This window comes from Halichoerus grypus, chromosome 14, assembly GCF_964656455.1.
Source record: "Halichoerus grypus chromosome 14, mHalGry1.hap1.1, whole genome shotgun sequence".
Classification (NCBI taxonomy): Eukaryota; Metazoa; Chordata; class Mammalia; order Carnivora; family Phocidae; genus Halichoerus; species Halichoerus grypus.
In genome coordinates, this window is record NC_135725.1 from 6,089,237 (window position 1) to 6,105,062 (window position 15,826).

Genomic DNA, 15,826 nt, shown 5'->3' on the forward strand with positions numbered 1-15,826 from the left:
TAAAAAATTAGTTCTCTTTTCACTATATTTAATATCAACTGTTGCCCAGATATCAAAGAAAGTGCTATAAACCTGTTTTCAAGTTTAGGCCATAGATCAGGCATTTTAAGGAAAAAGCACGTACTTCTTCCAGTCCTGTTTCATTGAAGCAAACCCTAACTGAGGCACCAGATCTCCCGTGATCAGGGTAGAATACTCTTAGGTGATGGTCTTCAACTTTTCCTGTTTTTGCTTGCATTCCTCCCAAAAGGCTGTGACACAGTATGCTCCCTCTCACACATTTATAAGGTAGGTTCTTAAAATTTTTCCTAAGTATCTGTATTGGAAAAATATATAATGTTTAGCATTTTACAAACATTTATATTTTAAGTAAAACAATGGTTTCACTCTTACATATGTACCTACTGCTGTCTAGATATCAAAGGAGGTATCTTTTATACACACCACCGTCCATGGAAAAATACATATAAAAATTATCCTGTAGGGGAGCCTGGGTGGCTCAGTTGTTAAGCGTCTGCCTTCAGCTCAGGTCATGATCTCGGGATCCTGGGATTGAGTCCTGCATCAGGCTCCCCGCTCAGTGGGGAGTCGGCTTCTCGCTCTCACTCTCCCTCTGTGTTCTCTCCCTCTCTCAAATAAATAAAATCTTTAAGAAAAATTTTCCTGTAATGGTCAGAGCTTTACACTCTTTTTCACATTGTTTCATTCTGTGACCCTCAGTTCACATTCCACTTTTCCTATAGGATTTTATCCCAACTCAACATGTTAGAAAGCTCTTGTATTGGTGATCCTTATGTTTCTTTGCAACAACAAAATATATACAGCTATTGAGATTAATTTTTTTTTTACTTGTGATCACAAGGCTTCAAGTGTTTGGTTTCCTTCTGCACTGAAATCTAATTTCTATTATCAACACATGTAAAATCAAAATGGAAATTATGAATATTGATAATGATTAAACATAAAAGATAAAGTTTTCTGGAAATGTATCCCATAAGAGGATGGATGGGGCTCTCTTTTTTGATTTGTTCACGTATCCAAGATAGAGATGGCTGTGGTTGGGATGAGACAAGATTAGCCTCAGCTCTATTTCAATTTTTCCATTTTTATGGTAAGAAAGGCTAAGGAAATTTACTCATATAAACAAGTAAGTGGGTGTGGAAGCAGTTTTGTTATAGAGATGTCATTTTATGCTTAAAAGCCTTACGATTTATATGGAAACAAAAAACCCAACAACCCTACTTCATTTTTTACTATCAGCTCTTAACTGTATTAGGGCCTCCTCCAGCTTTGTTGAAAACAGAATTTGGTACCACCTGTTTTGCAGAAGGATTTGTTAGTCATTACAGTTTGATAAGGGATCAATATGTCCAATCAGGCTTTTGTTTAGCAGGATGTAGTTTTTCTACACCTCAAGGCAACGCATCACATGGTGAGAGGTACACTTTCTATGAAGTGGAAGAAGGTGATGATAAAAGAGGAAGTGTTTTAGGGGAACCCCAAGAGCCTTGCCTGGAAGGCTAATTCTCAGGCACACTCAGTTTGGGGAAAGAATACTTGGGGAAGATGAAGGATTAGAAACTCATTTCCTAAAACCGCCTGTGCCTCTGTGAGTCCTCAGAAAGTCTTGTGCTCCCCATATACCATAGTTTGAAGAGCAGCAAGGATTTCAAGAATAAGTAATTAATATTTAAGGAATAAACCTGTCCCGCACCAGAGCCATCTCCACTTTAGGTGATGACGCTGGCAACGTGGCTTCCCAGGAACAGGAGGCAGCCCTCAGCTGGAGAGAAAGAGTGGAAGGACTGGCCTCGAATTGCCCAGAGACCCTACATGCATTACAGCATTCAGAGGCGAACAAACTCAGAGGCAGCGAGTTAGGGGTGTAGACACTGAATACATCAGGGGATCGTGAGAATGTAAATCCTCTTTCCTCCAATTGAAATCAGACGAACTTCAAAGTTCTGGAGTTCATCCCAGTTGTGGATGGAGGATATGCAATTAAGATAGAAGGCAGTTACATCCAGGCTAATGACTCTCCTCATGACTCATTGAGAGTTGAGGTAAGAGGAGGTCTTTGGACCAGCTCTCTGGACACTCACCACATGCCAAGAACCATGCTCAGTTCTTTATGTTCATTATCTCTTTTAATTTGTACAATGATCCTCTGTGGTAGGTGCTACTATGGCTCTCCTTTTACAGATAAGAAAAATGTGAGATTGTAAAGGTGAAATAACCTGCTCAAGGTCACAGGTGAAAACATTCACCCTCATGTCTAATCCTCCTAGTTTATCCTTCCTTGTACCACATCATGAAGTCACAACATTGCTGCCAAGGTCAATGGTCTTTAGGGACCAAAGTCTATGGACTTTCCAGAAGACAGAACAGATCCTCTGAGGCTTACTGGGTGAGACTGGGAGGAGACAGAGAAAACCCAGAACAGTCAGTGTGGGCTGAAAGAACAAGCTGGTGAACAGAGCCGAGTCTGTTCTATACTTGTTAGAGGGCTTTCCCAAAATGGCCTTTTCCAAAACAAATACAAGCTTGAAGATTCTCTTCAGACTTAGGTTCTTGGCCTGTGTTGTGGTGAGGAGAGCCCTTAACCTAGAGGAATGGGGACAGCTATGGACCTGACTGGGCTTCCCAAGCCCACCCCCCTTCACTTCTCGGGACTTCAGCTGCTTCATTTGCAATACATGAGTGTTTTCCAAACTTTTTAGACTATGTCCCAGAGTCAGAGTGAGAAAAAATATTTTACATCACAATCTAACACACACACACACATACACACACACCCTCTGAAACAAGAGTTTCACCAAAGTACACTCAGCCCTACTATGTGTTGCCTTCTGATCTGTTCATTTTATTTGGAGAAAGACACTCACCTGTTGCTACTCACTATGATGCTTTAACCATGAACAGCCAGCAAACCACGGTTTAACAAACTCTGGATTAGAGGAATAAGCTTCTCTTAAAGGGGAGCTTAGTGATCAAGTCAATGTTGTTCCTTGGGGAAACTGTGAGCCAGGCAAAGCTTATCTTCGGCACCCTCCTGGCTTTCAGGGACCCCCTTCCTGCCTTCCCTCTAGACCCACGTTATTCCTGCAACTCCTACCCTTACCTACCTTCACCTCAGCTGCTTTATACTCAGATGTTAAAAACTATTTCTGGGCAGGTGCTTCTGTTTTCTCTAAGATAGCCCCGTCTCCTTGTAACCATCCTCCCAGTTTTGGCTTGTGCTAATGCCGTACAGATTCCAGTCTTTGAAACGACTCACCTTTGACTTTCAGAGTCAGGTACTTGTAGTCCCAGGCGACCCTGTAGATGATCAGGCAGCGGTACTGGCCTGCGTCCGTCACTTGGACTCGAGGGATGTGGAATAAGGCCTTCCCCAGGGGCAGCTTCTCCTCCAGCAAGCTGGCTCTTTCGCTCTGCAAGGATGTATCGTTTTCCACCTTCTGCAAACTGGCCTTTAAGTATCTGAGTTCCACGTGACCTCCAGTGTCAAAGTGACACTCTAGGGTCACATTGCTGCCATAGTCTACTGTGTACAGTTCCTTAGGGACCGTCACTGTGAATAAAGCTGAACAAAAAACAAGACGTTCTCCCATTGTCTGCCTTCACATCTCACTTCTGTACAGAGTAGGGGCCGAGGAGGCCCATCCCACCCCCATGTCCCAGGAGACCCCTGTCACGAACTGGGCCATCCTTCAGGCTCCTTTCTCTCCTCTGCCCTGTCCTGTCTGGCCAAGAGTGGAACTCTTGATCCACTGTTTTGAGGTACTTCTCTCCTCTCAACACGCCCCACCTGTGCAGCTGATCGCTGTCTTACTACCCAGGGCCATTCTCTCCATATGGATCAAATTATACCCCCCCTGACAAATACGACCTCCTCTCGTGACTGGGAGTAATAATAATTATCATTTGTTGAGTTCTTACTATGTGTTCGTCCTCTGCCAACACACAATCTCATTTAGTTTTCCCAGAAAGCCAGCGAGGTAGAGAGCCATCCTCTTTTTAGAAAATGAAACCAAGGCACAGGAAAGTAGCCAGGATCAGACCCAGGGATTGCTAAGCTCCAAGAGCCCTTAAACACCGAGTCACACGAGCCCACTGGACAAGCTTCTTTTTTTCTGTCAATAAGGAGAAAGGAAGAATAGAACTAATATTTAGTGTATACATACTATGCACCAGGCACTGTGCTAGGCTCTTTATAACTATATCACTTAATCCTGAAAATACAACCATGAAATATGTATTATTATTTACTGTTTTAACAGTTGAGGAAACTGGCTCAAAGAGGTTCACACCAGGACATACAGTTAGTAAAGTTAAAATTTGGAGCCAGAGTTTGGGGCACCCAGGTGGCTCAGTTATTAAGCATCTGCCTTCGGCTCAGGTCATGATCCCAGGGTCCTGGGATCGAGCCCCGCATCGGGCTCCCTGCTTGGCGGGAAGCCTGCTTCTCCCTCTCCCACTCCCCCTGCTTGCGTTCCCTCTCTCGCTGTGTCTCTCTCTGTCAAATAAATAAATAAAATCTTTAAAAAAATTCAGAGCCAGTTAGATGTTTGGCTTAAAATTCTAAAGTTTCCACTGCAACAATATTTCCCAAAATATGAGGCACACATGAAGCATGCAAGATAATTTTATTTAGGGTAGAATTAAGGCCTAAAGGGAACTGAATTATTCAGGGAGGAATTTACTTCCTCTTCAATTCTGTTTGAACCCTTCAAGTAACATATAATTTGCAACTAGACTCTCTCACCTCCAACAACGGCTATTTCTCCTTTTAATAAACCAGAAAGCTCCCAGGCAGATACTGTAAATATCTGGGTAGAATTTAATAACACTACTTTCATCACATTTATTTTTTGCTTATGTCCTTTATTCACCAGTAACAATGATACCTGTTTTCCATTTACCACAGGGGTATACCATTTTGCTCAAAGAATAAAAGCTGAGTTGACTTTAAAGAATTCTATAAAAACAATGGCATGAAGAGTGGTAAAGCAAAGTCAAACTAACGAAGGTAGTGTATGCATGAATACACTGTGGGAAACTATACAAGATTATGCCGCCTCCATCATTAATGAAAGGGTATTCATCATATGGAGGTGTGGCAAGACCTTAAAGTAACTTCTGAATCATGACAAAAGATTAGATCAAATTATATTCAGGAGAGCTTGCTTCATTCATTTATTTAATTAGTCAAGACATCCATTCAATAGATATTTGCAGAGGCTTCTAAGCATATGCTATTCAAGGAGTTTTTACCCTTATAAAAAGTGGTACAGTAAGAGCATGGGGTTTAGTGACAGACTGACTGGATCGAGATTATGAGCCCTTTGATCTTGACTGTGTCATTTAGCTCTGTGAGCCTCTGCTTCTTTATCTATAAAGGTGCAAGGGTAATATCTGCCTCAAAGTATTGTGGTGAAAATTAGACAAAATGGCACATGTGAAGTGCTTTATTTTGGCAGGGGATAGGCGGTCAGCAAACATTGGTTCCTTTCTTTCGTACCCTGTTATAATTCTTGGGCAAGTGGTAATTCGTATATGAAACACAGGGCCATGATATTTTATTAACCAGAAGAGCCCATTCCCTGACCATCCCGGGTAAGAGATTTTTTTTTTTAAAGATTTTATTTATTTGAGAGAGAGCGAGCACGCGCATCGCACATGCACAAGGTGGGGAGGGGCAGAGAGAGAAGCAGGCTCCCTGCTGAGCAAGGAGCAGGATGACGTGGGGCTCGATCCTAAGACCCCAGGGATCATGACCTGAGCCGAAGGCAGGTGCTTCACTGACTGAGCCACCCAGGTGCCCCCTGGGCAATAGATCCTAAAGTATAAATAAATTTTGGGTTTATGTGGCTTAAATGATTCACATGGCAATTCTCTTCTGACCTGAGTTTCTCCTCCTATAATCCTGCAAGACTTGGAAGGCAGTGCCCAGGCTGAGTATGTTTCGGTATCTTCCATTCCAGTTAAGGGTTTGGCAAATGGCAGCAAGAGAGAGAAATAAGAAAGGATGAGCCTAACCCTACTCACTTCTGCTTTCCTCTCATCAAACTGCAACTTGCCCATGTTGCACAAACTGGCTGGCATTCTTCATCATCACACAGCACATTTGATAGTTATGCCCAAACTTGAGATTTATCAAGAACAACTGGGCAAGTTTACGTTTTGCCTGCAACCCCTGTTTTCACCATCACTAGAACATTGATGTGCCTTTCTAAAAGATCTATGGGACAGGAGAGAGTTCACATCTGCCCGGCATGCTTTTGTGCAGGCTGGGGTGAGGGCAGGTCTAGAACATGACTGCTTATCAGTAAAACGCTGCTGATCACACCCGCATTTGCTTGGACAGGTTGAGAAGACTGTGGGATGTCCCATGTGAAAAGAGATTCGTGCTTCCGAATGTCCTGCATGATTCCATTTCATGAAATCCACTTGTAGTAACTCTCCCTCAGGCTCTCCCTAACAGGACCGTCTTAAGGGTAGATCCCTTTCTGATGGGGATCATCTCCAAATTTTCAGTTATTAAGTCCCCTTTTAACCAAGACAGAGCTACCCGCTACCAAGGCCACTCTGGTCTGAAGAGGAATATTCACTTACTCATTGATCAAATACATAAGTAACCATTTTCTTCCAGGTTCAGGAATTCATTGTTACTCTCCTATTTTTTTTTTTATTACACATGATACAGCAGGAAGCAGGGAAGAGAAATGGGATTTGCAAGGAGGTTCAGTTGCTGAGTCTGAGATATAAGTGTCTTTGGATATAAGAGGACTTTGGGTGTTGCCTCTATTGAATTCATTTAGCAGATTTATTTACCGCACGCAGGCTTTCTTCTCATGAGAGAGAGAACGTCTGTAACTTCCTCTGGAACTCCCCATAGCAGACAGCAGAACTCCCCTCTACACTCTGGGCCTTGACAAAAATCCATTTTCTGCTTGCTTCTTCTCTCCTCTGCTTTGTGCAGAGTGCATGTACGGGGTTGTAGGCATAAAGTGTGTTACCTATTTTTCAGCTAATGTTCATAAGAGGAAAGAGCAATTAGCAAACCTGAATCAAATATCTGAGCAGCTCAGAATAACTAGAAGATTACTTGTTATTTGGTGTAATTTTGCCTCAATTAAAGCTTCTAAGACAGGCAAAGCTGTGAGCTTGATTACCCCATAAATTTTCAGGAAATGCACTATACTTTTAAGATCCTAAATTATTCTTACTTATTGTAAATTACAGAGGCAAAAAAAAACCACTCTTGCAAACAACGGCATGAAGATATTTTTCTCAAGCCTGTATGCACATCAGTGCCTCAACTTTGGCCACCATTGGAATCACTGGGGAGGCCTTTTAAAAAAAATACTAGGCCCCACCTTGGATCCTTTAAATATGAATTCTAATTCATTTATGAGGCCAACATCAATTTTTTTTTAAATTTCCTTGGAAGCTTCTAATGCGCAGAGTATTGAAAACCATTGGTTAGATAAGTAAAACACCTGCTCAGGCAAACATCTTTTATTATCCCGCCTTTATTATCTTTTATTATCAACTATCAGCTTCACCTGGGAGCAAGTGAGAGATTTTTGAATCTCAGGCTCGGTCTCAGACTTAGGGAAGTAGACTCCACATTTTAACAAAGTTGAGGTGGTTCATGTGCACATTACTGTCTGAGAAGAAGACTTATAACATGAGCCTGCACTTGGGCTGTTACTGGGAAGCAGAGTAATCGTCAACATTTATTAAACACAGTGAGCCAGACACTGGGCTAATCTTCACATCATCATCTCATTTGACGTTCCCCAAACTCCACAAGGTAGTAGTTATCATGGTGAAACTTAGGCTTACAGAAGTGATACAACTTGTCCAAGGTCAAAGAGTGGTAGTTCGTGGAGTTGGAATTCCAGTTCATATCTCTGTGTCTTGAAACCCTGTACTAACAACTCTATAGATAGGACCATATATGCCCTGGCATGTACATATTACATCCACGAAGGAGATAGATACACTTTTCCACTTTATGCTAAAGAAAATACATTTGGGGGGTGGTGGTGGGGTGTGTGTGTGTGTGTGTGTGTGTGTGTGTGTGTCTGCGTTCTTTATTCTGTTTGAGCTATGTGTCTGTTTTTACGCCAATACCATGCTGTTTTGATGACTATACCTTTGTAATACAGCTTGAAATCAGGGGTTATTATATTAAGCTTCAACCCAGCACTGAAGTGCTGAAGTCATGAGACAAAGGAGAAAACTGGAAAGTTTCCGCAACTACAGAATTAAGCAGACAAAAACAAAGCAGAGCAGGTTTTCCCATTCATTTGGCCCCCCTGACTAAATTAAAGGGTAACGCGTTTGGCCAGGGCATGAAAAATTCACACATGCAGTTTCTTTAAACAGATGAAAGCAGCAGGCTTTAGTAATGCTGGAGTCTTTTTGAAAGTTCTTAGGGAAACTGTGTATTTTATTTGCTATCAGGCATCAATAGGAGTCAGCACCTGTCATGTCTCCAGAAACACAAAACAAATCATTTGCATTACCTTCTAAGATAGCTTCCCCTTTAAGCTAATTTCATACTTCTTTTTTTCCATTTGGTAACAAAAGCTGAAGTTTTTTTCAGACTCTGTACTTAATGAACTTGAAAGGTGGGGGCTGCTTTACAGAACCACAGGTTTCAGAAAACTCTAGTTCCTATTTGAGGATAGAAGCCTGCTCTGGGCACCTGACTCATCTGCTCCTCTCTGTAGGAATACTGCACGGGGACATCTCATCTCTTAGAAATCCTTTCCGCAACCTGATTCTTCTGCTTTGTATACCTCAGGGGTCTGAAGAAGTAGTTTTAGAGCGTGAAGATAGGTTAAGGGGAGTGACCCACGGTGTGGTCCCCACCCCAGAGTGACCTCAAGCATCACCATGGTCATGTGACCCCCTGATTTTTATCCCTCTCCGGAGGATGAAGAAAGAAGGAAAAAAAGGAAAAAAATCAATAAAAGGAATAATAATTGGGGTTACTTTTCCTCCAAGACATGACAAAGTACAGAAATGAATATTTCCCCTTAAATGTATCTGGGTTACAAGATGTACTTAGGTTTTGAAATAAAAATATAATAAAAAAAAGAATTACAGAAATCAGAAGAGTGTGCTATGAGGGAAAGCATATACACAAAGGACAGACTGCAGAATGGAGTTCAGAAATAGACCCACACAAATATGGCCAATTCATGTTTGACAAACGTGCAAGGGCAATTCAATGAGGAAAGGACAGTCTTTTCAACAAATGGGGCTGAAGAAACTGGACCTCCAATCACAAAAAAGAAAAAGAATTACCTTCAACCTATACTTTATATCTTCTATGACAATTAACTCAAGATGGATTATAAACCTAAATGTAAAATGTACAACTAGAAAGTATTAAGAAAACCATAGGAGAAAATCGTTGAGAGTTTGGGTTAGGCAGTTCTTAGACATGATGCCAAAAACACAGTCCATGTAAGAAAAAAAAAAGATCAACTGGATTCCACCAAATTTAAAATCTTGGCTGTGCAAAAGACACTATTAAAAGAATGAAAAGATGAGCCACAGACCGAGAGAAAATATTTGCTTATCACACATCTGATAAAGGACTTGCATCTGGAATATACAAAGATTCTAAAACCTTAGTAAGAAAATGAACAAACCAATTAAAAATGGTCAAATAGAGGATTGGCGGAGCAAGATGGCGGAGGAGTAGGAGACCTGGATTTCGTCTGGTCTCAGGAATTCAGCTGGATAGGGATCAAACCATTCTGAACACCTACGAACTCAACAGGAGATCGAAGAAAAGAAGAGCAACAACTCTCTGAACAGAAAAGCGACCACTTTCTGGAAGGTAGGACGTGCGGAGAAGTGAATCCGAGGTGATATTCGGGAGGATAGACGGCGGGGGAGGGGCCTCCGTCGGCCGCTTCTGGCAAGTGATAGAGCCACGGAGCACAGAATCGGAACTTTTAGAAGTGGGCTCCGCTGAGGGACGTCACTCTGGTGGCTAAGCGGGGGGTGGAACCCTCACGGGACAGTGTGGTCTCAGGACCCTTGGGGTCACAGAAAGACCGGGGGCGCCTGAGTGCGGCAGAGCTCCCAGGTATCGGAGCGGGGAAGCCGGCTGCAGAGACGGAGCCCAGGCGCGGGCTCTCAGCTCGGGGTTGTCATAGACCGTGATCCGCGGCACAGTCGGGCCACTGCTCCTCCAGCAGGGACCCAACAAGCGGCAGATCCGGGGAGACTCACCTTCTTCCCCCGGGAGGAGAGGTGCGGGAGCGCACCGCGGGGATCTGCTGGGTTTGGAGACTCCACCCGGGGTCGGGTGCCAGATAGAAAGGCTCGGTCACAGGCCGGTGAGCACGGAGTGCGGCCGGAGACCGGGGAGACGGGAGTGACTGACTGCTTTTCTCTGGGGGCTCACTGAGGAGCGGGACCCCGAGTTCTCGGCTCCTCCGGGGCGGAGACTGGGAGGCCGCCATTTTCACTCTCCGCCTCCAAAGCTGTACGGAAAGCTTGCAGGGAACAAAAGCTCCCGAGAGCAAACCCGAGCAGATTACTTAGCCCGGACCGGCAAGGGCGGGGCAATTCCGCCTCCGGCAAAGACATTTGGGAACCACGGCAACAGGCCCCTCCCCCAGAAGATCAGCGAGAACAGCCAGCCAAGACCAAGTTTACCGATCAATGAGAACGGCAGAACTCCAGCGCTAGGGGAATACTGCACATGGAATCCATGGCTTTTTTACCATGATTCTTTAGTCTTTCAAAGTTAATTTTTTTTAACTGTCTTTTTTTTTTTTTGAATTTTTCTTTTTCCCTTCTTCAACCAACATCTTATCAATCCCTTTTTAAAAAAAAAACATTTTTATTTTTCATTTTTAGAGTCATATTCTATCCCTTCATAGTAGTTACCCGTATTTTCGGCATATATATATAAGTTGTTCTCTCTTTAAAATTTTGAGATAGTTTCTTCTAACAGATCAAAATATACCCTAAATCTCTATTGTATGGTTTTTTCCTACTCCCCTGCCTGATCACATTCTCTCCCCTTTTTTTTCTCTTTTTTTTTTTTAAATCCTCTTCTTTCATTTTTCAAACAACTTCTTATCAATTCCTCTTATAAACTTTTTTATAATTTCCATCTTTATAGTCATATTCCATCCCTTCATCATATCAACCCTTATTTTTGTACATATATAAGTTTTTCTTTCTTTAAAATTTTGGGAGGCACTTTCTTCTAACAGACCAAATACACCCAAAATCTAGTGTGTGGCACTGATCTATATACCAGCCTGATCATATTTGATCACATTCTGTTTTGTTCTGTTTTGTTCTGTTTTTGTTTGTTTTTATCTTTATCTTTTTCTTTTTCTTTTCCTTTTTTTTTTCTTTTTCTTTTTCTTTTTTCTCTCTTTCCCTTTCTTTTCCCACTGCTTCAGGTCTTTTCTGATTTGTTTCGAGTATATTTTCTGGGAACGTTGTTACACTGTTAGCATTTTGTTCTCTCATTAATCTATTCTCCTCTGGACAAAATGACAAGACGGAAAAAATCACCTCAACAAAAAGAGCAAGAGGTAGTACCGACTGCCAGGGACCTACTCAATACGGACATTAGCACGATGTCAGATCTAGAGTTCAGAATCATCACTTTAAAGATACTAGCTGGGCTTGAAAAAAGCATGGAAGTTATTAGAGAAACCCTTTCTGGAGAAATAAAAGAACTAAAATCTAACCAAGTAGAAATCAAAAAGGCTATTAATGAGGTGCAATCAAATATGGGGGCGCTAACTGCTAGGATAAATGAGGCAGAAGAGAGAATCAGTGAGATAGAAGACCAAATGATGGAAAATAAAGAAGCTGAGAAAAAGAGAGATAAACAACTACTGGATCACGAGGGCAGAATTCGAGAGATAAGTGATACCATAAGACGAAACAACATTAGAATAATTGGGATCCCAGAAGAAGAAGAAAGAGAGAGAGGGGCAGAAGGTATAATGGAGCAAATTATAGCAGAGAACTTCCCTAATTTGGGGAAGGAAACAGGCATCAAAATCCAGGAAGCACAGAGAACCCCTCTCAAAATCAATAAAAATAGGTCAACACCCCGACATCTAATAGTAAAACTTACGAGTCTCAGAGACAAAGAGAAAATCCTGAAAGCAGCTCGGGAGAAGAGATACGTAACCTACAATGGTAGAAACATTAGATTGGCAACAGACCTATCCACAGAGACCTGGCAGGCCAGAAAGGACTGGCAGGATATATTCAGAGCACTAAGTGAGAAAAATATGCAGCCAAGAATACTATATCCAGCTAGGCTGTCATTGAAAATTGAAGGAGAGATAAAAAGCTTCCAGGACAAACAGAAACTAAAGGAATTTGCAAACACGAAACCAGCCCTACAAGAAATCTTGAAAGGGGTCCTCTAAGCAAAGAGAGAGCCAGAAAGCAACATAGACCAAAAAGGAACACAGACAATATACAGTAACAGTCACCTTACAGGCAATACAATGGCACTAAATTCCTATCTTTCAATAGTTACCCTGAATGTAAATGGGCTAAATGCCCCAATCAAAAGACACAGGCTATCAGATTGGATAAAAAAACAAGGCCCATCAATATGCTGTCTGCAAGAGACTCATTTTAGACCCAAAGACACCCCCAGATTGAAAGTGAGGGGGTGGAAAACCATTTACCATGCTAATAGACACCAAAAGAAAGCTGGGGTGGCAATCCTTATATCAGACAAATTAGATTTTAAACCAAAGACTGTAATAAGAGATGAGGGAGGACACTATATCCTACTTAAAGGGTCTATCCAACAAGAAGATCTAACAGTTGTAAATATCTATGCCCCTAACATGGGAGCAGCCAATTATATAAGGCAATTAATAACAAAAGCAAAGAAACACTTTGACAACAATACAATAATAGTGGGGGACTTTAACACCCCCCTCACTGAAATGGACAGATCGTCTAAGCAAAAGATCAACAAGGAAATAAAGACTTTAAATGACACACTGGACCAAATGGACTTCACAGACATATTCAGAACATTCCATCCCAAAGCAACAGAATACACATTCTTCGCTAGTGCCCATGGAACATTCTCCAGAATAGATCACATCCTAGGTCATAAATCAGGTCTCAACCGGTACCAAAAGATTGGGATCATTCCCTGCCTATTTTCAGACCACAGTGCTTTGAAACTAGAACTCAATCACAAGAGGAAAGTCGGAAAGAACTCAAATACATGGAGGCTAAAGAGCATCCTACTAAAGAATGAATGGGTCAACCAGGAAATTAAAGAAGAATTAAAAAAATTCATGGAAACCAATGAAAATGAAAACACAACTATTCAAAATCTTTGGGATGCAGCAAAGGCAGTCCTAAGAGGAAAGTATATAGCAATACAAGCCTTTCTCAAGAAACAAGAAAGGTCTCAAGTACACAACCTAACCCTACACCTAAAGGAGCTGGAGAAAGAGCAGCAAATAAAGCCTAAACCCAGCAGGAGAAGAGAAATAATAAAGATCAGAGCAGAAATCAATGAAATAGAAACCAAAAGAACAGTAGAACAGATCAACGAAACTGGGAGCTGGTTCTTTGAAAGAATTAACAAGATTGATAAACCCCTGGCCAGACTTATCAAAAAGAAAAGAGAAATGACCCAAATCAACAAAATCATGAATGAAAGAGGAGAGATCACAACCAATACCAAAGAAATACAAACAATTATAAGAACATATTATGAGCAACTCTATGCCAGCAAATTCGATAACCTGGAAGAAATGGATGCATTCCTAGAGATGTATCAACTACCAAAACTGAACCAGGAAGAAATAGAAAACCTGAACAGACCTATAACCACTAAGGAAATTGAAGCAGTCATCAAAAATCTCCCAAAACACAAAAGCCCAGGGCCAGATGGCTTCCCAGGGGAATTCTACCAAACATTTCAAGAAGAATTAATACCTATTCTTCTGAAACTGTTCCAAAAAAGAGAAATGGAAGGAAAACTTCCAAACTCATTTTTTTTATTAAATGTTTTTATTTTTATTTATTCATGAGAGTGAGAGAGAGAGAGAGAGAGAGAGAGGCAGAGGCAGAGGGAGAAGCAGGCGCCCCGCCTAGCAGGGAGCCCGATGCGGGACTCGATCCCAGAACCCTGGGATCATGACCTGAGCCGAAGGCAGACGCTTAACCATCTGAGCCACCCAGGCGCCCGAGCCACCCAGGCGCCCTCCAAACTCATTTTATGATGCCACCATTACCTTGATCCCCAAACCAGACAAAGACCCCATCAAAAAGGAGAACTACAGACCAATATCCCTGATGAACATGGATGCAAAAATTCTCACCAAAATACTAGCCAATAGGATCCAACAGTACATTAAAAGGATTATTCACCACGACCAAGTGGGATTTATCCCTGGGCTGCAAGGTTGGTTCAACATCCGCAAATCAATCAACGTGATACAATACATTAACAAAAGAAAGAACAAGAATCATATGATCCTCTCAATAGATGCAGAAAAAGCATTTGACAAAGTACAGCATCCTTTCTTGATCAAAACTCTTCAGAGTATAGGGATAGAGGGTACATACCTCAATATCATAAAAGCCATCTATGAAAAACCTACAGGGAATATCATTCTCAATGGGGAAAAACTGAGAGCTTTCCCCCTAAGATCAGGAACGCGGCAGGGATGTCCACTATCACCACTGCTATTCAAAATATTATTAGAAGTCCTAGCCACAGCAATCAGACAACGAAAAGAAATAAAAGGCATCCAAATTGGCAAAGAAGAAGTCAAACTCTTACTCTTCGCAGATGATATGATACTTTATGTGGAAAACCCAAAAGACTCCACCCCAAAACTGCTAGAACTCATACAGGAATTCAGTCAAGTGGCAGGATATAAAATCAATGCACAGAAGTCAGTGGCATTCCTATACACCAACAACAAGACAGAAGAAAGAGAAATTAAGGAGTCGATCCCATTTACAATTGCACCCAAAACCATAAGATACCTAGGAATAAATCTAACCAAAGAGGCAAAGAATCTGTACTCAGAAAACTATAAAATACTCATGAAAGAAATTAAGGAAGACACAAAGAAATGGAAAAACGTTCCATGCTCATGGATTGGAAGAACAAATATTGTGAAGATGTCAATGCTACCTAGAGCAATCTACACATTCAATGCAATCCCCATCAAAATACCATCCACTTTTTTCAAAGAAATGGAACAAATCATCCTAAAATTTGTATGGAACCAGAAAAGATCCTGAATAGCCAGAGGAATGTTGAAAAAGAAAAGCAAAGCTGGCGGCATCACAATTCCAGACTTCCAGCTCTATTACAAAGCTGTCATCATCAAGACAGTATAGTACTGGCACAAAAACAGACACATAGATCAATGGAACAGAATAGAGAGCCCAGAAATGGACCCTCAACTCTATGGTCAACTAATCTTTGACAAAGCAGGAAAGAATGTCCAATGGAAAAAAGACAGTCTCTTCAACAAATGGTGTTGGGAAAATTGGACAGCCACATGCAGAAGAATGAAACTGGACCATTTCCTTACACCACACACAAAAATAGACTCCAAATGGGTGAAAGACCTCAATGTGAGACAGGAGTCCATCAAAATCCTAAAGGAGAACACAGGCAGCAACCTCTTCGACCTCAGCCGCAGCAACTTCTTCCTAGAAACATCGCCAAAGGCAAGGGAAGCAAGGGCAAAAATGAACTATTGGGACTTCATCAAGATAAAAAGCTTTTGCAAAGCAAAGGAAACAGTCAACA

General features: G+C 41.7%; 2 protein-coding genes across 3 annotated transcripts in view; both read right to left on the reverse strand.

Annotated features, from left to right (window-relative positions):
- Nucleotides 1-15,826, reverse strand: part of RIC1 (RIC1 partner of RAB6A GEF complex) — a 347,665-nt gene that overhangs the window by 252,148 nt on the left and 79,691 nt on the right. The window lies entirely within an intron of this gene.
- Nucleotides 1-15,826, reverse strand: part of PDCD1LG2 (programmed cell death 1 ligand 2) — a 63,934-nt gene that overhangs the window by 29,320 nt on the left and 18,788 nt on the right. The window contains exon 3 of the mRNA XM_036084146.2: nt 3,278-3,583. Coding sequence (XP_035940039.2) covers nt 3,278-3,583 — 306 coding nt within the window. The remainder of the gene's footprint in view (nt 1-3,277; nt 3,584-15,826) is intronic.